The following is a 25193-nucleotide window of genomic DNA, read 5'->3' as shown; positions in this document are numbered from 1 at the left end:
TGCAGGAAGAGGTCTCTGTCACAGGGGTCAGAGAAAACACCCAGGCAGCTCTCACACATACCAAACAGAAACCTCCTGGAGAGACAGGCCGCTGACCTGGACCACACACCGGACTCCAGCTGCCTCTGTGGTTCTCCTATGTAGGCGGAATGGCCTTGTCATTACGCTTATTATCTTTGTAGTCACTTAGGAGGACTGCAGCAATAATATAATCTGGATTTGCAGAAAGAACACAAGCGGTCTTTAACAGCAGTACAGACTAATGAGAATGCAGGGTCATCACTCAGCTTCAGCTTTTACGAGGACTTTTTTGTCCGGCTTAATATCCCAGCAGACTGTGATTTAAGGTGCAGTGTTTGTCGTTTCCCCGAATATGCAGTTTCTCAGTAGTGCCGAGACATTTCCGCAAGGAGTTGGAATGTGGCTGGGCATTCCATTTCCTACCAGGACATACTTCCTGTACTGTAATCCCGTCTGTATGTGAAACACCCTCTGCTTTTCCCAGGTCTGAATAAAGTGGAAAAATACAAAAAGTAGAATGTCTGCATGCCTTTAAAAATAAGAATCTTCAGACAACCCAGTAGAGGGTGCTGTTCCAGTAGAAATCAAAACCATGTTAAGGACAAAGATGGACATGCAAGGTGCAATCTTTTAGCTTGTCGAGTACAGGTCTGCAGGTAATCAGAGTAATCAGTCCCAAGCAAAATAAGCAGGCCCACAGTAGCAACTGTCAGACAATTCAGTAATTTACTACAACAGTACTAGCCCTTCACACTGGTTAGTTGGATGCTACTATTTTTTTTTTTTTAAGTACAAAACACCACATGGAAGGATACATTATCTGAAAATCATACATTTAAACTATCTGTCCTACTGCCATTGCTTTCACCCTGCAATAATTACTGTTATGCACCAATCTTAAGGCACAGTATCTGTGAATTCCCAAAACACGTCCAACCAATGACAGGCTATGGTAAAACTGGATGAAGGAAAAGTAGCCTTATACACAACGGTGAACAGAGATGCTCTGAGCTGCAGTCACAGCAATATATCATACAGTCACCTCACCCACAAGCGCATACATACTGACTGTGCACAAGTTCACTTAAACTAAAATCAAATCACCCTCTATGAAACTGAAGTGAACAACACACTGCAGAACAGTTCATCTTTTTGATTCATTTTGCAATATGACATTAAAATTCAGAATCACAGCAAGACACTATGGCTTCCCTGTCCAGTCCCAGGTCTATAGCCTGTGTGCAACTCTCTTCAGCACATCTAATAGCACAGTAGGCAGCTTGATTCAGTACAAATCAACTCAGCAAATCTTTACCATTTAACTCAGCAAATCTTTATCATTTAAGTCCTAAGCGTACACTACTGGCTAGCTTATGCTTTTAAGTTTAATAACCCATCAATTGCTTACAGCAAAAATGAAAGAAGGCCATGCTTTGAAAAAAACCAAACATGAAGCCAACTCTTTTATGTACAAGAGTTAATTTACTGGAAAATGTTCTGTTGGAGTCTGTGAAGTAAAGAAAATTTCTTGAACAAGTATGTTAGAATCCAAATTTTATTTTTTTCATGTATACATCCTGATAGAAGACAGGCTCCTGTGGTTGCTTTTGTTTTTAGAAAATACAATGTTCTCATTTTTGTAAAATCTGTATTGAAAATCAGTGGTTTAAAAGGGGTTGCTTTTAAGGATGTCACCAGCTTATGTGCCCATCCCACAATGCACTGTGCCAAAATTTCAATAACTTATAAATGACTAGAGTCATGAATGTTGATTACCATGCTTGTGGGTCATCGTCATAGCTTTACAGGACTGTCAACGTGAAATAAAGTAACTACTAATAACTGGTTCGGTCGTACACAAACGAACCAAAGGTATTCCCGGGGTACTCCTTACTTTTCAGTGCTTTGTAAAAACTTCCACCCACTGAAACATGACACGGCTTGAATTTACCACTCGTAATCAACGTTGTTCACAACAAACCAATGTCTCTACAAGGTAGACACCACATGTACACGTACTGTTGCTCTGAACCTCTGAGGAACACATTGCTTAGGACATCACATATAGCAATCCCTGTCAAGTTTAACAACGCTACAATACTCCTCTCCTCTTTTACTGATGCAAAGGCAACAACGTCTTTCACATGGTGCCTGATAGCAGGAGCAGTACAGGAAACACACAACCAAGACAAATGAAAGAAGGTTCTAGAAATGAATTAGGTGTCACAAACTGTATGGTTTTACTGTTCCTCCAGTCAGCATACACATGAGCATTATCAGACACACCCGTTGGGCAAACATCAAATTCTTTACTCAACAGGTTTCCTTTGAAGCTTTATTAGACTTGTAGAGTTCAGATTTTCCTATAGCTACAAGGCAAAAGAATAAAATGACAGTGTATTTCAGTCTACTGAGGATGCTCCCGGTACAATAACAAAACAATTACAGAGATGAGCTCTAACTACGTTCCTGTTGCGAGAGTTAAGAAAATATCTGAAACAGTGATTATCAAATATAATGTTTTGCTAAAGCAAAAAAAAAAATGGACAATTTGACATTACATTTACAGAGGAGTCAGTTAAAAAGACATTTTGATGTAGACTTAAGCAAATAAGAAAAAAAAAACACCAGAGATGAGCAGTAAATCAAATGGAGAAACGCCCCCTAACATGCAACCAATCCATTGTCACGGACTCACGAGCATTACAGGGATAAGGCCCTCAAAAGCTCATCTCACCATGAATCATATGCTTAGTGTGCCAACTAATAATGCATTATTCAGACATGAGCCTATCATTACTTTACCAGTTCCAACATTACTGATGATTAAAATGAAAAGGATTCAACCGGGCAGATTTTTTTTTTCTTTTTCAGAAAGTTGATTGATGTTAAAAGGACGTCTTCAATCAAAATCTGACACATCAGTAATTTAACTCCACTACAGAGAGAATTCCCACTTGGATATCACCGGACACACTTCAGAGAAACAGGATTAGTCAATGAAAGCAGATGGGGAAAATATGCTTTGGTGTTGAAGCATGCCGTCACAAACCATTAAATCAGACCATCCACCGCGTACCCTTCACCAGGGATAATGAATACAACTATATATAAAAATTACTTCTCTCAATTTAATTGTCCCTAAAACAGAACCAATCTTTCACACCTGCCAGATTTACAGCCAACTGAGACCAATTATTTTCTACTTTCACAAAACAATCCCACTAGTTACAATATTGAGTATCCCAGACACAGTGACAGTCTTAACCTCCAAGTCATTTTAGTTCACAACATGGATGGATATTTCCATACACCACTCTGTACTCACTTTATGTGTGACTGGAAAGGTAATATAGGTTTATATTATTTTTATGTGAATCTGCAGGATTGCCAACACCAATTCTCACATTTGCCACTGCTAAGGTGGAGCAGTAGATTGACCTGATCACAGAATGCATTTAATTATATGCTTTTGAGGCTTTCCCTGGTCAGTCCATTTTCCTAAAGGTACAGTCACTGACAGACACCGTCAGTGTCCTCATTAATCACTCTTTGTCAAGCGGGGCAACCACTACTTTGAAAGGATATATTGTACCATTAAGCTGTGAGGGTGTCCTGCCCTCACAGTCTCATTTAGTGTGTGAGCGGTGACATCACAAGGGAAAATGCCTTGCAGAGTTCTTACTATTAAATTAGACTACCATTGGCTTATGCCTTTTAAATGCCAGACTTGTCACTTCTACCAATTAGTCAGAAATTTTGTCCTCTGCTAGAAGTTTTTTTTTTAAGTGAATGTGTACTATCTGCTTTTAAATTGTGTGTCTATAAATGGAGGACAAATATGTACAATTAAAAACAAAAACAGAAAAACAAGGGAAAAAATGTATAAAGATTCCATTCAATTATGGAAGCCACATGTCATTGTCTTCTAACAAACCCGACGCTGCTCAGCCTTCTTGACGAGGCCTACGTTTCATTTTGTGCTCCCCGCATTGTAAAGCACTTACACAATTGTACTGCACTAGAACAAAACACTGGCACATTCCGACCATGAGGTAAAACGGACTTGAAGACAGGTGTGAAATGGTGGGATGGCAGGAAGAGACAGGAGTCCCCTGCCACAGCCAGGAGAGATGCTGCCACAACGTGAACAAAATATCCTGCTCACTGGAATGAGGCAAGACTGCTGAACGATCAACCGATACAATAACGCGAGACATAGGTAAACCAAAAAAGGAGAATGCAACTTGTGTTCAGGAAACATGGTGAATTTTACATTATAAAGTTGAATCTACAGCAAAACCAAAAGCCCAGAGTTGTCATGAAAGGTCAACCTATGTACTGTAATGAGACCGCCTTAAGGAAAAAAAAAGCCACCGCAGATTATTATATTCCAAAAATAAGAAACTACGCAAATAAATTCATGCAAGTCTTGCATTCAAAATGTAGTTTCCATTTGTTTTCCCCATAAACCAGCAACAGAGAAAGAAATAGGACATTGATGCATCTCTCCTTGATATATTTGTCTGACAAAATGTAAAAAGCAGGCTTAGACCTGTAGTCTTACTGATGAGCGGCACTACCCAATAGGCTGTCTGATACAGATTAAAAGTCTACTTCTATTATAGCTCCAAATCAGCACTGTGGGTCTTTTTTTTTATTCTACGGTCGTTTTATCTCTTAAATAAATATTACTTAGGATGACAGGTGTACATTCTAAAGACTGAGAGGGAAATGACCATAACAGCTCAGATATACATGATATCCACACAAATACCGACGCAGTTGCATCATAATGAGCGCAGGTCACTGAATCTTTGCCAAACCTTTAAATAGGAGCAATGCCTTGTTGCCTTCTGTGCACTTGAACATTCCTTCTGAAAGGCTCTGCTCATTAAGCGATACAGCAGATACAGAGACAGGGCAGCATTGCAGGTGAAGAGAGCCATTTTGCTGTTGACTGCGTTGGCAATGCGCGGCGCCTTTGCACGCAGCATGCCACTTCAATCAATATGTATAGCAGAACCAATGTTATTTATTTGGACGGGGAAACCACTAGTCTCGAAACCATTTAACAATAATACCTTTTTTAGAAAATACTGCTTAATAGTACAAACTATTAAATTACAAAACATTTACTACATTCATTAATTTTTTTATTGAGAGAATTAAGGCACTTGGTGAGAAAATGATTTTCATCAGTTTTCCAAGCCCTACTGCACGTATGCATCTCACGATGACATCACAGTTGTGTCCACTTCCCTCCATTCACTAAGAACCGCCTAGCTTGTAAAAATTTATTTTACCATAAACCTATCTTGAAAGCCAGTGACTGACTACATAAAATGGTTTGCTTTTAAACACGGTAAGAAAATCTTCCTAGCTACACATGGCTTTCCATTAGGCCACAGAGAAACTGCTGCCAGATACGTTAGCGAGTGCGCATTTTACAAGTTTAAGAAAGATAAATATATTTGAGCCATGCATAGACTCGGTAGAGCAATTTTCAGAACAGAAACATTCCTGCCAAATTATCCTTGAAAAATAACATTACTGTTTTCAGTGTGGCTTCTCCCTTCATAGGCTCAAGCTGCCAGGCTCGCTCTACAACTTAGTCTGCATTCTGGGTTTCTGAGCTTGGGGTCAAACGCCTTTGGGTCCCAGTAGTGTCTCTCTCTCCAATAAGGGTCCTAATTCAAGCTCATGTATCCGAATATCACTTCAGAGACTCCTGCAGAGTGGGTCACCCACGGGAGCGGACGCTGAGGGCAGACCTAATAGATTTATTAGGCTCTGATGTCACCATAGTCAGGGCCCTCTGCAGACAGTGCTATTTATCACGTCATCGCGAAAGGGAAAATAACGCATCTGTTTTCCTGTGACTCGTAGGGTAAGGAGCCTAACCACACAGGATCGCTTTCTGAGAGCCGTGCATTATTTCTGATGTGCAGGGCTGCCCTTCAATCGATCTTTACATCTAAAAATGAGCGAGTAAAAATTCCCAAGTACCCCCATTAAAAGCTATGTTCTTCTGTGCCAAGAATACTGAACAGAGGGCTGCATGAAAATCATGAACCGTTAGAAGGACATCGTACATTCAATGAGCGAATTAAATTTTGCTCTAAACATTATACAAATTACAAACTGTGACATGTAAAATACATATATATTTCTATCTCTTAATAGTATGCTAACGGTCTGTGACAGCAAAATACTTTATATCTACCAAGTTAGACAGCTTCCCCTTGGGAAAAGAGCAGCTTAAATCCCAGTTTGCTTTTTCACGCTTTTGCACCCTGTTTGTTGTGCTTGATATTGTTTCTATTTGTAAGAAACTGATGTTTGTGGACAGAGCGTGTGTCAGAGCCAAAAGCCGACGATAAAAAGGGAGCTAAATACATCCTATTCATAACAGCCATATCAGAAGCTGAGAAACCTGCCAACACGCAATGCTTCCATTCAGAGAAACATCTCGGTAAAAATAGCTGCATGGTTTTTCTATTTTTTTTTTTTGGTCCCACCCCGACCCATGTTAAAGCACTACTTTAGGGTATCTAAAGTTGAACAGTGTTCCTCTCCCTTTTTTGAGGACCGATGACGTTTATGTTAAATCGCATGTAAAATAAAAGCGGTAGGAACACTTTTTTATTTTAAGGCTTAATGGATTAATGCATTTTAAGCACACAAAACTACGGCTTTAAACACAGTCAAAACCTCTTTCCTCAAAATGATACAATCAGTTGTCGGGCGTTTGAACTGCCCTTGCCACTGCGGTACTGAAAGTTCTTGATAAGAGACATCCCACCCCACGTTTGGCACCTCGGGTTCACGGTGTTGCAGAACACACAGTGAGGAAAATTTCCTTTCTCTTCGTCCGTCTCCTTTATTCGCTGGCATCCTGGGCCTGTGCGGTTGCCGCTACAATAACCGGCTGAGGAACGGGAGCCACGCCGCCGTCCTCCATCTTAGGCCGCTTAGCCTCGGGCTCGCCTGGAGCCGAGGCCCGCATCTCTGCCTCCGAACTGGGGGACCTGTTCACCACAACCGGGGGTGAGGTGGAGGCCTGGGCAGCCAGGAGCTGAAGAGGGCTGGTGACAGCTTAAACAAAAAAAAAGAAATAAAGACAAAAGAAAGCAGAAGAAGGAAAATTAAACAAAAACAATAATTTTCTGATCAAAACAAATCATTAAGAAATGAAGTTAATAAATGCTTCTGAACACTTAAAATAACTCTGTCAAGAGAACAATAATTCAGTTCAACGTGGTATGTGGGGCAGGATGGAGCAGGAGCTTACTGTAGGTGGGCCCGGAGACACTGGTGACGGGGAGGGCGTGTTTGCCGTTCTGGGTGACGGTCCGGACGGGCAGCTGGTGCTGGCCCAGAGAGAGGGGCGCCTGCTGCACGATGGCGAAGGTCTGCTGGCCGCCGCCGCCACCGCCGGGGCTCACGTGGCTGCTCACGGCCTGGATGACACGGCTGGTGGTGGTGAGCGGCGCGTAGCTGGCCGCTGGCTTATCGTCCCCCGCGCCGCCTGCAGAACGCACATGCAGCACACTCGCGTAAGGGCAGGCAAACCGACCACGTCGCTGCTGATAGGGACTGGAGCTGCGCAGCGTTCAGCTCAGACGGCCATTGCGGCTCTCCTGCTGCTGCTTTGCTTTTCTCTGGCCTTTTTAGAGAACGCTGTGAAACTGAGTGACATCATACAGTCACTAAAAACCGCAACTGACTTTAAGTTTGAAATATTCTATTACACCTCAGAGCAGAGGTAGTGGAAATGGCTGTACCTCTGTGCTCTGGCGCACTCTCCTCTGCCCCCTGCAGGCTGCCCGGTGCGTTGGTGTGGGCCAGGATGTACCCGTTGGAGGAGCTGGCGGAGGTGGTCATCACTCGCACCATGGTGACGGTGGGCGCCGGCTGGACCATGTGGATGGCGTGGCCAGAGAGGGAGGCGGGCATGTATGCCAGGGGTTTGGCCATGATGGCGGTGGGCTGGGGGGGCACTGCCATGATGACCGGCTGGCCGCTGACTGGGGAGCCTGGGGACACAGCGGAGCAGAGAGAGGGGTAGAGCGGGACCGGCGGGCGGGGCGGGGCGTGGCGACGCGGGGGCGGGAGACGGAGGCCGTGCGGCCCTACCTGGTGCGCTCTGGGTGTAGCGGTACTCCGGCACGGACGCCAGCTTGGAGCTGAAGTCGTGGTCGTGGGAGACGGGCGAGCCCTCCCGGGACAGGCACTCGGGCGTCTGCAGGCCGCTGGCTGGGGGGGACAGCAGGCCGGGGTGCGTGGGGGAGGCCGGGGCACTCCTGGACACGCAGAGTACGGGTCACTCTCACACTCAACCAGAACCAGAACCAGAACCAAAACACTAACAGCATGCGCTAACTTTTTCTTCACGAGAGACAGACTTACTTGGTTCTTCCCAGCCCAGTGACAGCAAGAAAAAAAGAAACAAAATCAAAAATGAAAGGCTAAAGACACAAAAAAATCACACGTAAAGTACCCCAGGACTGCCATTAGAAAATCCCACAATTACACCTGTCCGCTGTCTGGTTTGGCCCTCAGGGGCACCCTTACCTGGAGGACAGGGGGCCAAAGGGGGTGCGGAAGCAGGACACGCCCCTCTGCCGGCGCTTGCGGAAGGCCTGCTCCACCAGCTTGGCCTCAGAGGACGGGTCGATCCTCCAGAAGGAGCCCTTCCCCGGCTCCTCCTGGGAGCGCGGCACTTTGATGAAGTAGCGGTTCAGGGACAGGTTGTGGCGGATGGAGTTCTGCCAGAGAGAGGGCAGTGAGAAACAGGCAGCTCGCATTATCCTCTCCAGCGAGGAGGAACATCAAAGACGAGCGCCTGCGTCCGAGGGACTGGAAAGACAGATGCGTGGAGGGAGACAGCGAAGCATTGACTAACCTGCCAGCCCTTGTCTGCAGTCCTGTAGTAGGGGTAATGCTTGGTGATGTGGGCGTAGATGCCGCTTAGTGTTAGCTGTCTGTCCAGAGCCGAGGAGATGGCCTGGACGATGAGCTGTGCGTATGAGTAGGGAGGCTTCGACTCGTCCTGGAAGACAGACGTAGAACGGTCTTTTGTTAAACCCACACATCCATTAAGGTTTGTGCTTTTTTCCTTAAGCACTTGGCCCATGCTAGAATCAGTAGAACAATAAAGCCTCACAGCTTCTCCCTGTGGGTGTGTTATACAGTGTAATAGACTAAGCAGCTTCTCCCTGTGGGTAGTGTAGTAAAGTGTAAAAGACTACACAACTTCTCCCTGTGGGTAGTGTAGTACAGTGTAAAAGACTACACAGCATCTCCTTGTGGGTAGTGTAGTACAACGTGGATGACTACACAGTTGCTCTTTAGTGGAATCATAACAGGCAGAGGCATATATGAAACTCCAGTCATGATATTTATGGGAAGGCATCTGCTTAAGACGAGGTTGTAAAAACGTTATTCCCAGACAGGCCGTGCAGTTTGAAACGGTCGAGGTACACGGTTTTCATGCGAACGTGACAGCGGTCAGCGCGGCGGGGACGCTCACCTTGGGGCTGTCCCCTCCGGACGCGTCAGCCTGCTGCTCGGACACGGCCTTGGCCGCAAACTCGGCCGCCAGCTGCAGGTCTGAGGTAATGTTGCGTCCGAAGCGATACCCAGAGGACCCTGCTCCCCGAGGACTCACCGGGCAGGAGTTCGGAACGCTGAGGAGGGGAGGCGAGACGCGAGTTACTTCCAACACAAACAGCGGCCTTTGTAGATTTAACATGGATGTTCATTATTTGAGCTCATTTTTTTAAACATATTGCTCTAAAATGAATTGAATGGGAAATGAAAACATTAAAACTGCACTGCCTGAACGTGTGAATGTCTGTACAAACACATACATCCCCATATCCTCCACAAGGACTCAGCTCACACATGATTTTCATCAAGTTGCCAAGGCAACAAATGCAGTACAACAAGATGGCAGCATTTTACTGCTGTCAAGCTTCTGTAACAAATTTGAAAATAAGACATCTTTAATAATTTTTCAAACTTAAAAAATGTGGAATTAAATCCGAATTAAATCTGATTGATTGATTGATTGATTTTATTATATAATTTATGATATAATTTTTTAAAAGAAAATAAACATACATCTGAAGCAAGCTTCTCATACACATTTTTTTTTTTTTTAAACTATCAAGGATAAATACAATAAAGCTAACAGCTTATTTCCATTGTGGTTCATTGATTCAATCATCAATGGAATTCAACATTCAAATAAAATGTGCATTTGTCATTCAAAAAAATCCTTAAACTGCAAAGTGAAATTGAAACGAGCTCAGAAAGATTTTCAGCAGGATGTCAATCTAACCACAGAAATGCAGAGTCTGGGCGTGAAAAGGTGACGGCAGTGAAGAGCGGTATGAACAGAAACACGCCTCTCAGAGAGAGAGGACGCTGCGTGAAACCTGATCGCTGCTACAAAACTGACACCACTTCCTGCCCTGTGGCCCTGACCTCGGGCCCCATCTGTCCAAACGTCTCGCACGTGGTTACAGCTTTAGTGTTCTGCTGGAGGAGGCAGCCATGTTTACATTCCTCTGTAGCGTTTCTCACATGCGTGAGCGAATGGTGAGCAACAAAACCCCGCCTCTGTTCTCAAACCGCAATTCATGTAACACCAAACATTTACTCTTGTTGTGGACGAGGAAAAGTGCTATAATTAATGAGCAGCTCATTGCTGTGTTCATCAGCATGAACATCACTCTCCTGCGTGTGGCATAAAATCGTTTAGGCTTGCATCCAATCGGCCACCTGGAAATAAAAAGACTGCTGAAAAATGGTGCGTTTTATAGCGTTCTGTGTCGGTTGGGAGCCTGATGGTTGCAAAACTGCCCTTCATTCAGCTGCCTGACATTCACACAGCTACGCAACTCCTCCAAAACACTTCAGTTCTTTCATGATTAAAGAGCCGCTTTAGCAAAGCATTTTTCATCAGCCCCAGATTTTTAAAAATAAAAATAGTTAAGTAGATTGTGCTCATCTGCAATGACTGGCAGTCTAAGGGTGGAACAGAGAGCAAGCCTTTAGCCTGCCAAGTGAGACTCCACATGCACCCGCTCAACCCACCCGGCAAAACCCTCAGCCTAAACCCACCTCCATATGTGGCTGTATTTGTTATTTTGTCCACTGAAGTTGCTCTAAAAAAACTGAAATCAAAACACTGAAAGACAGAGTGACGCATGGCAACAGACTTAAAAAAACAAAACAATAAAGTGACCACTAGAGGGCCCTATAAAAGCATACACGGCATGTTCATAATCAGCGTCAGCACATGCTCATTGGGCAGAGAGGGAGGAGGAAGAAAAAAAAAAGTTGGACTTTCGCTGGACGGTTTATTTTTTCCTTCACAGGCTTGCCATCTGTCCAGCACTCCAGAAAAAGGAAGATACAAATCACTCCTCTCTACGAGCGCCGCCATTTCCACAGTTATTCACGTTCCTCCGTGGAAGAGAGCGGGCGGCTCGGCCATTTCCCCCTCCGGCCCCGGCATGCGCGCGCGTGCAGGATGACTGGCGGCCCTGCTGCGGACAGGAGCGTCCCCGCCGGCGGCCCTACACCACCGGGCGGCTCCGGCCCGGTCTCTGCAGGCCTCCGAGCCGGCGGCTAAAGCCCATCACAGCGGCCCGAGCGCGAGCGGCGCTGTTCGCAGAGCGGTTAGGGAGAGGGGATCAAACGCTCAGCAACGTCTCTCCACGCGGGCCTGCGCCGACCGCCTCCACTGATGCCGCGCAGAAGGGAGAAGCGGGGTATTTTTAAACGGCTCCGGCCGACCAAATTTAGCCTCCTGCGGCTTTGCTTCCCCGGCCTGTTGACGGGACGTTACGCAACGCAGACGGAGGGGAACCTGAATTTGTTTTTCAAAATGGCAGGCGGTGAAGACCCCGGAGAGCAGGAAGCGTAAAGCCGTTTGCTCCCGCCCGGGTTAGCCCCTCGTTTTAGTCACTGCTGAAGCATTCTGGGTAAGGACCCCTTTTGTAGTCCCATTGCCGTCTACATGCGGTTGCCCTGTAGGTGAAGTACAGGGCATGGCAATCTAGGAGGCATGGCCCTCTCATCTGTGGAGTATTTCATATTCGGTGACTACATAGTTAGCTAATAGCACGCCACTAGGCCTTTATCTAGATGAGGGTGCAAGGTTAAAGTACACGCCTGAGACAGCACTTTGACAAAGCTGGAAAACAACACTAGCTGCCTCTGAGCAGCCAAATGAATAATAAACAGTCTCTCACACCCCTACACCAGCCTGCGTGAAACAGCTCAGAAAAGGCTGAGGCGGTTTCACTGCTGTGAACTGCATGCTGAACAGCATGATACACTATATCAGGTAGGGTATTATTACTACCCAAACGTTACCCTCACATAAAGCGTTTCACTGAAAAAACATAGAGTTAGCAGCAAGAAAACTTAGCCTAATGTGTAATGTTAGTACAATATTTACAACTTTTTTCTACAATATTCTGCACATATATTTATTTTAGAGCTCTAGTATTTCAGCAGGAAGCGGATAAATTATACCGACTCCTGACAGTTTTATTTTCCTATCACGCCACAAAATTTGGAACACTGAATCTGTAAAGTAACACCGGAATGCTCAAGTTTTGTAGTTTCAAAACACTGTCTGCATGCATGAGTGAAACGTGTGACAACGGGCACCGGGTTAAAATAAGCGAAACCCACCCCCCAATTTCCTCTTCAAAGTTTAAAAAGTACAGGGAAAACAGGCTTCTGCTTCTTTAACTTCTGTGGGTTAAAAAAAACTGATTTTTCCTGATCTGAGTGCAGACATGTTAACTCCGCCCCCTTCAACAGAGTTTTAACAGTTGCTGTGCAAGAACATTTATGTTGGCAAGCAGCTGGAGACCACAAACAAATCTTACAGTTGTCTGAAATGAAACAAAGGAGGTACAACCCTTTGTCTGTCTGCAACCTGATGAATACTTTCTACTAGACCTCCAGGACCTCAATGGCAATAAGGCAGCTTTTGTTGCCACTGCAGAAGTAATGGCTGCAATAAGTCCATCCCCTCCCTCATGTGGGGTCATGTGATCAATTGTACCCTTTCCACATTCAATGTGTCTGGAATGTCCAGCCTGAAGCCCTTTTTATCCTGCTTTTCCTGGGGAGACAAAGCCCTGCTCTAAAAAGAACCCGATTTTCATCATCAATACAAACAAGAAAAAAGCAGGCCTTAGAAAAAAATTCAGATGATAGAGAGGAAAACCTGTCTAACTGGATGAATGGTGCAGAACCCTGGTGCGCTGTTTGTTTTGGGTACAAGAGCGGGCCGGTGGAGCCTGTCTGAATAAGGGGTCGGTCAGGAGGGAGGGAGGGAGGGAGAAGGGGAGGGGGAGATGCAGCAAGGAGGGCTCTGAAAAGGAAACTCGGAGTGGCTGTTAACACTCAGGCACAACAATCCTCTCTCCACCAATCAGCATGCGCCAAGCCCAACACATGCCATATATGGAATATGTACACACAGGCTCACACTGCAAGCCACACAGGGAGAGGAACAGGACAGCCACTGGGGGCAGGGCTCGCCTAAGACTGGTGGGAAGGAGAGAGCACTTTCCATTCACTCCAAAGCTCATTAAAATGGAAATATATTCAATTAACAAAGAAAGCTTTCGCAAAGAAGTTCAAACTAATATTAACCATTTTGCAAAGAACACCCTTGCACGACACATACACTAAAATGATGAAGTAATGACAAAAGATATGGTTTGTACTAAAAAATTCTGTCCAGCATGCAGTTCCACTGTAGCTCACCAAGAAATTGTTTCATATATCACATAAGCCACTGCTAAAGTAACGTGACAGTGAAACAACAGTTTGAATGACCAGCACCAGGTTACCTCAGCTTAATTGGCACAGCAGAGCTATGAGAGAAACTGGCAGCACTGCAAGCCACCTTTGGTTCAGGAGTCGGTTACAGACAACGTATGGGGCGTACTGTACAAGTTACAGTTGCATACAAAATAGTATGGGGCACTGGGAACTTCACACAGACATCCCTTTGCTTAATATCTTTTTCCCATGGGACCGTGCTCAAAGAGCGCACCTGGTCCAAGGCTCACATGACCCGTGGCATTCCAGATATGTGCTGCAAATCAGAATGACCAGAGCTCCTCGCTGGCCAAAGTGAACCAAAGCAGGGAGCAGCGGAGGCCACTCCTTTCTAAGAAGGCCTTTTGTTTACATGCAGTAACCGGCCTGCGGAGACGGAAGGGAGACGGGTTATCGGGTTCCATCTTCCCCCGGCCATAAACAGCATACCGCGCGGGAGACACGCCTTCCCCAGTGCTCTGTGGGACGGACATGCGGGCGCACGGCAGGCCGGTCAGACAACGGGAAGCGCTGCTCGGAGCACGCTGGAGCACAGCGCGCTGAAAATATCTTATCCTGAGGAAAAGCTGAGATCGGTTGAAAGGCTATCAACGACCCCATTTACAGATTGCAGATTGCAGATTGCCATTTCCTGGCAGCAACTGACACCGATATTGCGCTAACAACCAACTTGTTTGAGATGAGTGAGAGCAATTGATATTAAATGGTTAGACGGCAAACAAGCTTAAATCAAGCTGCTTGCTAACAAGTCTCAAATCTGTATTTTCTAAACCAAGTGAACGATGCTGATATTTCAGTTACGTCATATAAAATATCCATCTGAATGGCCTGCTCTCTGTAAATCTGAATGCATTCAGAAATCATTGGGGAAATAATTACTTCCCAGTGACACAGACAGGTTAGCAGTATGAACATCACTTCTTTAAATATTACTCAGAACAAGATACAGAAAAGCTCTACATTTAAAGCAGTACTCCTGCTGTTTAAGAATCTCAAAAAGAATCCATAAAAAACTTGCAAACCTACTCTGGAATTGCAAACACTTGGGCACAGAAAGCACGCAACCAAAGAAAATCTCACCTATAAATGAGTTTATAGTACAGTCAGACATTAATCTTAGAAATGCTGCTGTCATGACAACCATTTCTTTCTTCACTGTAGCTCATGGAAGTACATACACATGAGGAGACTGCTGGAGTAATGACACTGCATGAGACTTTATATATGACAAGAATTACAGCTATGAGGGCCACAATACAACTCCTAATTTTAGTAAACAGCGATGCATAAAGTGTAAATGAACACGGAAACTTAACTAGCTTGCTATATCTAGACTGCCATCGTGACTTGTGTTCTATTCTGATTATGAGAAGTATGCCACAACCAGAACAACCGAGTTGGCCAGTGTATTTTTCTCTATTTTACTGTAACAGGACTATGTTTCCAAACAGTGAGAAGTTGAATCACTCCCAGAAATCACTCACGGGCAACTCCCAGACACATTCTGGAAATTTCAGGGGACTGACAGTTGGGTATGCTTCAAGGACAAGGTGACATTTTTCAAAATCACAGTAGTCGTTTATATTCTAAAACTGAGAGAAATAATATCCCGAGTGACATTTAATTTTATAAGACACCACTTAGCTAACATGCCCATTCCCACACACAGAATGTGTCCTTTTTTTTTTTTCCCCCTTTAACAAGTGCAAATACTGATTCTCATGTGGCTCTTGGCATTCCAAGGAATTCCAAAATATTCAGCCTCCATCACATGCAGATAAAACACAAATCAGTCGGCAAAGATGCTACAACCACAACACTGGCAACCTCATGACCAAATAAGACTGTAAAGCGATGCTTATGGCAGTGAGCGTGCAGAGCGGTGGTAGTGGGGCGCGGGCGAACGGAACCTGCTCCCAGCTCCACGCGCTCACGCTGGTGCCCCTACCTGATGGTGCCCGTGGGAGAGGGCAGTGGACTCATCATGTTCCTGAAGTCCGTATCGGGAATGTTGATTTTCAGAGGAGAGATCTGGGGGTACAGCGGTCGGACTGGGGACAAGGGAGCCTCCTCCTTCACCTCCTCCTTGTGGTAGAGCGCGGTGAACTGAATCTTTATGACCGTGCTGGGGAACCGAAATGTGCACCTAGCAAGCAGGAGGGAACAAGACATAACCACTTCAGTATAGATGGCCAAGGAATTGCAGGAGCTACATTTCTGACACTGAAACACAAACCACAGGACAAGTACAGTCACTGATCTAAGCTCCCAGAGCAGACTAAATGGACAACATGAAGGAGTTTGAAAAGCTTTGCAAAGACTGTTTTTATCCAAAGTCACTCTCTTTTGTATCCAGAATACAACCAGACGTTAGCAAATGAGACCCTTGTGCACTTGCATCTGAAAGAAAAGTTTCAGACTGTGACCTCCAATAGCACATTCGTCCATACACTCTGCTAGTCATTCGATAAACTGCCAGAGTAAAAGCTCTTCAGGGGACACTCAAGAGCACACTACTCATAGAACCAACCAATGTCACATTCACATTCATTTGAAGAGACCTCCATTGTAATTCCCCCATCAAGATCACTTGACCTGCTCAGTGAATGCTCTAGCAGAGAGGATTGTGATGGGTCAATTCTGCATACATTATCGCTCCATCATCTTATTCAAACTTCTTCCAGCTACTCAATTTTTCTCTTATGCACTACCGAGGAAATAAATAAATCTCAAAGTCTTAGTGTCTGAGGTAAGCTCTGCGGCGGTATCTGCTTTGGTTTGGAAGGGAGAATATCTGTTTATGTTTTTATGATGTGCCAACAGGTCATAACACAATATTATAAAAGGCCATATTTACTGTCTGAAATACTTGACTCACAGAGAAACAACACACTATTAGGAAAGAAGCATCAAAGTATAGTTGGGCTGCATCGAATTTGAAACTACCATTCTGTATTCTAAGCAATTACAGAACTACTGCATACAAATTTACCCCAGCGATCATAGTAGTAACATGGTCTAACTAAACTAAAATATGTAGCTACCACTATGTACATCTTTTTTTACACCTATAAATGCCTACATTCCAAAAAATACAAAAAGAAAATGGATACACAAGTAAAATTAAATTCCTTGTCACTGACAGTCGGGTTTATACATCTCTGGCTAGAGCACAATTAAACAAAGCAAAGTGTCACGGCTCTTTGTTCAACAAGCAGGCCTACTTACTTAAAGGACACTGAAAACTGCACTTTGAGAAATATCATTAGTTCAGCTCACAATGGACTTTTCCATGGAACTCCACCCCCATAGATACTGTTGCTACCTCAGTCATATGACAAGTTTTAAGGAGTGGGGGGAAATGGAGCAAATCTTGTTCAAAGCACATTTTTCTAGTAAAATTTCGGCCAGGTTGCCACCCATAAAAGATACGAGGTGCACATTAGATGCATTGGACGTGGCATATTCAGCTGTAGCCAAAAAATTCCAGCAGGCACAGCCTCAAATAGGATTACTTTAGATAGATGGAGGTAAAAATACACCATGCTGTTCCCCTACTGTGTTTTTAAACTGTCCCCAGAACAGCCTGGCTGTTATAAATGAGCACAGCTCCCTCACTACACACTGCAACCCCCCCCCCAAACAGACACACATACACACACACACACACAGCTCAGCAGAGGAAATATTTACATAAGCACAGCAGCGGAAAGCCACATTTACAAAGTGCTGTCTTCTCTTTTTTTGGACGGCGGGCTTGGCGTTCACTCAGACACTCACAGAAATGGTGGTCGCTGTCGGCTGATGTTTTGTGGAGTGTGTCACCGTGGAGTAATCGCAGTGTTGGTAATGGAAACATGCATCCACCCTGTTTATCACCACCATAGTGGAACTGCGGACCTCAGCCAAACCCCATGAAGATCTTCAGACTTAGACCCAATGCTCATGAACAGCAGACCCACAAATATCCCAAATAAGCCCATGTTAACTGCTAAATGTGCAGATAAAGATACAGTCTGAGCAGGATGGAAGACAACTATATCTTGACAACTGTAGGATGTATGCAAACTACCAGGATTTGTACAGAATCCTATCCAACTCGCATGTTTACAAATAAAAATCTTGGGCTGCTACAAACTCATTATTTCTTGTAGTATTGTTGTTACTCGTTAGGATTGTATACATTAAATGGTTTTTCACTTTTGCTAAGAGGTAGTTGTTCTTAATATTTAATAACCAAGTGTGCAATGACAAATCAGAAATCAACAGGCATTGGAGTCAGTAAAATCTCATACCAAACACTAGTGAACATCAGAGGCTTTAGGCCTAACTGGTGAAAAAGAAATGGGACAACTAAAAAATAACCCATTTGAACGGTGCTGCTCAATGGCTACAAAATACAGGCCACAGAACCTTTCAATATAAATAGTGTTTTATAGTAAATCACCGCTGGTGAAACAAGCTTCAGAATGCATGCATCAAGTTGGACTCTGCCTGACAAACATTGCTTAATCTGCTCAATGGCTGGAAATCATATTCGAGAAAAGAGTGAAAAGTTGTTTGCACTCTTCAGAATATTGGAGATAAATTGCAGAACCAGAGCCTCATTTTGAGCCACTGCGAAACTGAAATATTTACCCATGCAAGTTGGCTAAACATGAAACAAACAATTCAAAACATTGGTATTGCAAAGGAGAAGTCAATATTTTGACCACATGCATGTTTGCATTATGCAGTTTAGTGCGGTTTTCTCAGTCACAGTTTCTCATATTAGCAAACATGAACCCTAATAAAACAAATGTTTCATGCATTCAAAGAGAAGGTATTAGCATACACAAATGGAAGTACAGTGTGCCACCTTTAATTAACTTGGCCATGCTTGATACTGTACTGTGTGATCCAGAGCCACAGAAGCTGTCCTTCTGGACAATATGCTGGGAACCCTCATTCAAGCCTGTAAAGAGTGCATATAGAAATCCAGGCCATGTGTTTAGAAAGCGGAGGTATCATGAACAATATCCTAACCCTTTCTGAATGAACACAAGTTATTTGACATTCTATATCCTGCTTTTACACCGCATTCTTTGATAGACACCAACAACAAAACTGACTTTTCAGATCCAAAACAGCATTACTGCCAAAAAGTAAGCCTAGCATCAACATCAGATCGCCATTTCCAACCTGCTTCTGTGATCAGGCCATGACCCAACTGCAGAAAGGGTGAAGTGATGTGGATTAATGTGAAGTGCGTTGGACACTGGAGAGTAAAGTTTTACATATGAACTGCATACCCATGTTACACTACATCCTCCTTAAAAAAAAAGAGCCATTGCTACTCAATCATCTCTACAAATACTGTACGCAGTATTATTCATCAGAAAAGCTTTGAAAGCGCGCACATTGGAAAAGTCTCTCAGGGTGCTGGATCGAGGATGAGTCACATGAAAGGATCATGTCTGCACACCGCTAAATGCTCCCAAAAAGTTTAATAAGGACTCGTGAGAAAAAACAGGACAAGTTTTTAGATCCCACAGGTCTCTTTGACAGATCTTTCGAAGATGCCTGTGGGATTGAAACATTGTCCTGTTTCTTGTCATGTGATCTTACTAAACCTTTTTGTTTTTGGGAGCATTTAGCAGTGTGTGGGCATTATACTTTAATGCAGTATTATTTGTAGTACAGCCAATGAGAGGGGATTGCAGAGCATACTGTAGTATGTAACTCCAGGATTGGGACAGTTGAGATTAAAATTAAAGGCTTAGGCTACTGTAAAACACTAAAATTACCTCTCTACAGTAGTTTTGTGGTTGCACTGTGCCATTTCTTGACTATAATCATTTCATCAAAAACAAAATCCAACTTCTGTGTTGATTACACTCACTCAATTAAGAGGTACTAGTCTTGTATTCAGATGACTTCTGAAATCCCTGACTCAGATTTAAATTGTTGTTCTAAGAAACATAGGTACGGATGCTACACTATTGAGGGAGAAAGCCAATCGGGCTGAGCCACCTAAGACAGATTTAGCCTTTTCATCATTGCATATGATCTTGCAAAGCTGTATCTGTACAGAATACAACTTGGTTTGGTGCTTACTGTATATTCACAGGTTTCCAGCAGAACCCACCATGACCAGCTGTCAGACAAAACACATCCATAGTTGGGCTGATCCAAGAATTAGAATGTATTTTTATTTCAGGGATGAATCAGTTGCAGAAAGTAAGGCACCTCACATGACTGGTATGTTTGGAGCCTTATGGCCTAGATAGCAATTATCACAGCCAGTTTATCGTTTTGTACAAATTATTTGTGCAGACCTTATATTTTCTCAGTCTTCTTGTCATAACACTGTGAATTTCTTTGCAAGGCTTATCTTTAGTTTGATTTGGTCTTTTCAAAGCAAGCATTATGGACTTAAACCAGGTGACTGAGCGTGGTAAGAATGGTGGAGCTAGTTAACATAGTGGCTTACTAGTGAGGCAAACCATTTGCAAGTCTACAAGGTTGTAGTATGCAGTGACAAGGTGAGTAATACCATTGCCTCACAGCATGAAGGTATTCAGTCGGAATCTCAACAGAGGGGCTTTTTCTATGTGAAGTTTGCATGTTCTCCCATAGTCCACGTGGGTTCCCACCAGGTACTCCCATTTCCTCCAACAGCACAAGGACATGCAGTAGGCCAAGTCGGAGACTCTAAATTGTGTGTAGGTATGAATGTGTGAATAGTGTGTTGGCTCTGCAAATGATTGGCAACCTGTCCAGGGTTTATTCCTGCCTCTCCCCTACTGTCTGCTGGGATAGGCTCAGCTCCACAATACATTGTTTAGAAAATGGATGGATGTATGGTTGTAGTACTGATAACTTTAAACAGTGAAGAGCAACACAAAAGCCTTCTTTTCACAAGAGTTTTAAAAAGTTAATATTGGATATGAATTAACTAAATGTATGATAACACAAAAGTAGATGAGCAGATAACCCACTCAACCATTTTCTCCAAAAGCCTAAGCTTTCACAAGGTCAATGCTTGGGGGCACGCTCTACCTCACTGAACGTAAAACACCCTCCCCTTAGCTGGTGAGATGTTGCAATGACGTCATATGTTTATGTCAAGCAGACGCCCCCTACTTACGCACGACACCATCACTGCCCAGGCCTAGCAACCGACAGCACTTCAGCTTTCTCGCTAACTTTACGTTATCTGCATTTGCATTCGGATTATTTGCCATGCCCGTATTTAGAATAAATGTTTCAGAAAAATTGAAACTGGATCATTTCATGCAGCAACCAAACGTCATTTTAACAACAGCAAAGTACAGGTAGCATGTCTAGGTGTCTGTGCAACACGGGCTTAAGAAAATATTTTGAGAAAAATCTTATAACATGTGAAGAGAGTAAGGGACACAGCTAACACAATTTAAATAACTACAGCTATTCTATATTAGGTGTCATATAAGTACTAGCGCTGGGAATAGCACGTTAGCTCGATTAACTCGCTAACATTCGTTAGCCAAGTTAGTTAACGTCAGACAGTTGCCAGGTTAGATCTAGCTATTTTTATTCGGTGACAATGGGATGTTATTTCTATCCTTTGTTAGATAGCTAGCTAGAGATTATTTGCAATTACAACGTGAACTAGCAGTAGACGTAGTTCATCTAAAGTGAGAAACTTGAATAGCCAGCGCTAGGTACTTTAATGAAACGAAACTGCCATCAAAAACTAGCCGTTGGCACATCATGTAGCATAAGCACTAAGAAATAAAGTAGTAAATCAATTCACTAGCTCCCTAGTCAATATTTCAATCGTTATCATTTCACCTAGAAAAGCAGTAAGCTGACAATAAAAGCAACACTGGAATTGAATGAGTTGGCTTGCAAATTAGGTATGAACTAAACCAATTAGCTAGCTAGTAAGAAAATGCAACAAGCCAATAAGCCAGCATGTTAACGCTGTATTTCGTATTCTTACTCTCTCGGCAGTTGAAGTGGGGGAGCACCTCTCCTCTGGAATACACCGTCTACAAAAACACCGTTCTTCCCCAGACAGCGAAGATAAAAAAATGGTTCTTCAAAATGTATCTGCAGGTGCCTCCGGGAGATGAAGCTTGAGTGGCCCATGTTGACATCCACAGAACCATGCGAAGAGTTCCGGCCTACCGTCACCATACTCTGTCGCATTACGAACTCAAAGTCCCTGCCTTCCAACCGTGCGAGGGCCCGCGGAGGAGAGGAGAGCGGCATGGGTGTGATCCCGGTCGCATTTGACGAAAGGGAGAACATTGATGAAGCCCCTCGGACCGGGCTGCACGGTGCAGACTTCAATGCCAACAAGGCCCGGGCTCCGGTATCGTCCCCATAATCAGCCATCTTCTCTCAACACACCGGGAATAGCACCGCTCTTAACCACCAGGAGAAACCGAGAAAGTCGCACTCGCTGTTGCGAAGCAGACACACAACATGGATCGGGCAAATGCAAATACCCGTGTCGGAACTTCTGGATTGGGAATCTGGCTACGGAAGTGAGTCTGTTTTAAAGACTTTATACAAAGCTCTGACAGTGTGACTAGTTAGTGTCAGTGTAGTTGTATGGTTAATCAGACAAATGCGTATCTTTTGAAAATATGATGTTAATGTAGCTAGAATTCCTCACAGAAAATAATATAAATAATCATTACTGGCCATGACTGTTGTTAGTCCGCATCACACACTCGTGGACTTGGGCCTAATTGCTGAAACTAGCGTTACACATCATTGCCGATGAAAAAAGTATCTTTATATATGCATACAGATATTCTTTTGCTGTATTAAGCATGGTCCCGAATGATGTTAAACGTATAACTGGACACGTCAAATGTGTACAGTTTTAGAAACCATCAAAGGTGAGCTTCTGCGGCGGTATACTGCCCCACATTGGCAAGATTCTAGCCAAGCATGCAACAACGTTCAGGGGATGGTACATAAAGAGTTAAATTGGAGTTCCTGGAACTGTGCGACACGTGCGCTACATGAGGCTTTGATGAATAGGCCAAATTAAAATAATTAACTTTCGGATAAATAACTAGCTATTGAACAAGATCCCAATACTCCATTGACAAGTATATTGCCTTGTAATATATTTCCCATAATTGTTTGCATGAAAATGACGTAAATGTACTGAATTGCCTGTCTTCATTCTGTCTGTTTATAAACATGGAAGGAACAAGAGAAGCCAAAAATCTGGAAACTGGAATTTTAAAGAGCAATGGATGTGGCCTGCATTATTATTTGAGACCACTAGGAGTCATTGTAAGATAACTTTAAGCAGCTGTTATCTCGGAATTTATCGGCCTACTGTTGGCTTTACACTAAGTATGTTGCTGCAAACGAAAACAAAAACGTGTTAACTACAATACAGCTGTCTCGATGCGTGTATAATGGTTGTAATGCATGCTTACTGACTTCTCCCCATCACCTCCCAGTATATTTTACCCTGTAAATTAGGAAAACACATTTATATCTCCATGATTCATTTCAATATGATCTTGACCACATCTCACCAGCTCCCCCCCTACCTCTCCGACCTCCTCCACCATCATGTCCCCTCCCGATCCCTCAGGTCCGGTGATGCCAACCTCCTGCAAACCCCCAGGACCAAGCGCCGAACCTGGGGTGATAGGGCATTTTCAGTTGCTGCCCCCTCCCTGTGGAACACACTCCCTAACCACATCAAAAAAGATGCCCCCACACTCCCATCCTTCATCTTTCCCCAGCTAACCCCCCACCCCCTGTGTTGTTTTTACTGTTTTTACTTTTAGACGCAATTTCTTTCCTTTCACCTAATAAAGTTTTATGTCTCTTTCTTTTTGTTTCCCCATGTAAAGCAACTTTGAGTACCTAGAAAAGTTCTATATAAATATGAGGTATTATTATTATTATTATTTAAAGGAAGAGACGGTACATTTGAACAAAGTACAGTATAGGGGGGGGGGGGGCAGCTTCGGCTATGTCATTGGCTAGTTATTACACAGAAGTCGAAATCCTGGAACTTGAGTTTATTTTTTACCTTAAAAGTTGGCAAATTTATCTGTGAATGTTATGGTGCAAAAAGGTTTCAGTGCAAAGTGAGTTTTTTGAACTGTTTGATATTGTCTACCTGAAAAATAGTTTAACCAAAAGCAGGTTCGCCCTGCGTCAGATTTCTGAAGAGGGCGCTCTTACCTTATTGACTGCCGTAGTCCCTGCAATCAGACTGTGTGTGTTTCAAAACAACAGTAGTTTGATGCATGGGAAATGGGCCTCTACCGGCATGTAATTTTATTTTAATTTTATTTTTTTGCAGCTTCTGGAATAGCGCGCAATCTAGTTGCAAAAAAAAATTATGCAAATTTGATAAATTTGCTTTGTCTTTGAATTATTACCTTCCAGATGGTTAGTTTTAGTGGCCAGGTGTCCACGCTTTCACCAATTAGGAGCCTATTGAGTCACCTCAGTCTTTAATTTCAAGTTTTGCATTTTTATGCAGTTGTTTGCGATATAACACAAGCAAAATAACATGGGGATTTTATTCTTCATAGCATGCATTGCTGTTTCTGACAATGTGGCTTAAGAGGGTAAAAAATCCCTCTACACGTGAAACGCATCCAATTACGCAAAAAACAGCCTGTTGCAATTCTATGATTGTGGGCGGGGGGGGGAATCCCTAGACATTATCTGCATTGAACCCCCCACCCGATGGATCCCGGAGTGTGTCTTTGGTGGGGAAACAGTCAAGAGTACCTTCACGCCAGTCAACTTGTGTTGGTACCTCCAAAAGGGAAACTGAATAGGGCGTTCTTAGTGAAACCTGCAGCATTGCGGACGTCCATGCTGCTTTCCACAATAACCACAGTGTCTGTCCAGGTCGCCGTTTTATCAGCGCTTAAACCTGTCCTGCCCTCTATCTCATCCCGAGCATATTGTAAAAGACGGCATTTAAAGTAATTGCTGCCTGGCATCTCTCCCAATAACAGTAGGCCTACGCAGGCGTTGTCACAATGGTCCGTCCAATCAAAATCTAAATTCTCATGATGGTAATCAAAATTAATTAGCAGTCACTATCAATAAATCCGTTTGCAATCAATACTGACAAATTGGTTTCAAACAAAATGGTGTATGATGGTGTATAATTGAGAGCAATGAACAGCTCATTATAATTCAGAGATTTCAGTTACAGTTGTAACAAACACAAGCTCCATCATATTATATGTTGGGTATCTGCAAGCCAAACAGGAAATGGAAAAGGAAGCAACTCTTGATTAAAGGTTCACCCAGCA

At 43.6% G+C, this 25193-nt stretch overlaps 1 protein-coding gene and 1 long non-coding RNA gene across 3 annotated transcripts; one reads left to right on the top strand and one right to left on the bottom strand.

Annotated features, from left to right (window-relative positions):
- Positions 1–1560: 1560 nt before the first annotated feature.
- Positions 1561–22357, bottom strand: LOC118220085 (forkhead box protein K1-like). Of its 2 annotated transcripts, XM_035403701.1 has the most exons (10): positions 21872–22357; positions 15854–16051; positions 9557–9713; positions 8930–9076; positions 8599–8792; positions 8434–8439; positions 8161–8327; positions 7809–8060; positions 7316–7552; positions 1561–7119 (listed from the first exon to the last, which is right to left on the bottom strand). In XM_035403701.1, exons 1-10 carry the CDS (start codon positions 22267–22269, stop codon positions 6905–6907), a joined length of 1971 nt encoding a protein of 656 aa, XP_035259592.1. In that variant the 5' UTR covers positions 22270–22357; the 3' UTR covers positions 1561–6904. The 2 variants fall into 2 exon arrangements, with proteins under 2 accessions (XP_035259592.1, XP_035259593.1); XM_035403702.1 differs by lacking the exon at positions 8434–8439.
- LOC118220086 lies at positions 22312–23738 on the top strand. Its single transcript, XR_004763914.1, has 2 exons — positions 22312–22421; positions 23498–23738. It is a non-coding gene; the product is annotated as an uncharacterized LOC118220086 (long non-coding RNA).
- The last annotated feature ends 1455 nt before the right edge of the window (positions 23739–25193 follow it).

This window comes from Anguilla anguilla, chromosome 2 (genome assembly GCF_013347855.1).
Source record: "Anguilla anguilla isolate fAngAng1 chromosome 2, fAngAng1.pri, whole genome shotgun sequence".
NCBI lineage: Eukaryota > Metazoa > Chordata > Actinopteri > Anguilliformes > Anguillidae > Anguilla > Anguilla anguilla.
Note: the sequence above shows the minus strand (reverse complement) of the source record. Positions and strands in the feature narration are given on the sequence as shown.

Excerpts from the sequence above, each read along its gene's own strand:
- LOC118220085 (XM_035403701.1), bottom strand. The coding sequence starts at position 22,269 with ATGGCTGATTATGGGGACGATACCGGAGCCCGGGCCTTGTTGGCATTG. Across the intron at positions 9,077-9,556 it reads CCGGAGGGGACAGCCCCAAG|GACGAGTCGAAGCCTCCCTA; the intron begins GTGAGCGTCCCC and ends TCTGTCTTCCAG. Across the intron at positions 7,120-7,315 it reads TGTCTCCGGGCCCACCTACA|CTGTCACCAGCCCTCTTCAG; the intron begins GTAAGCTCCTGC and ends TTTTTGTTTAAG.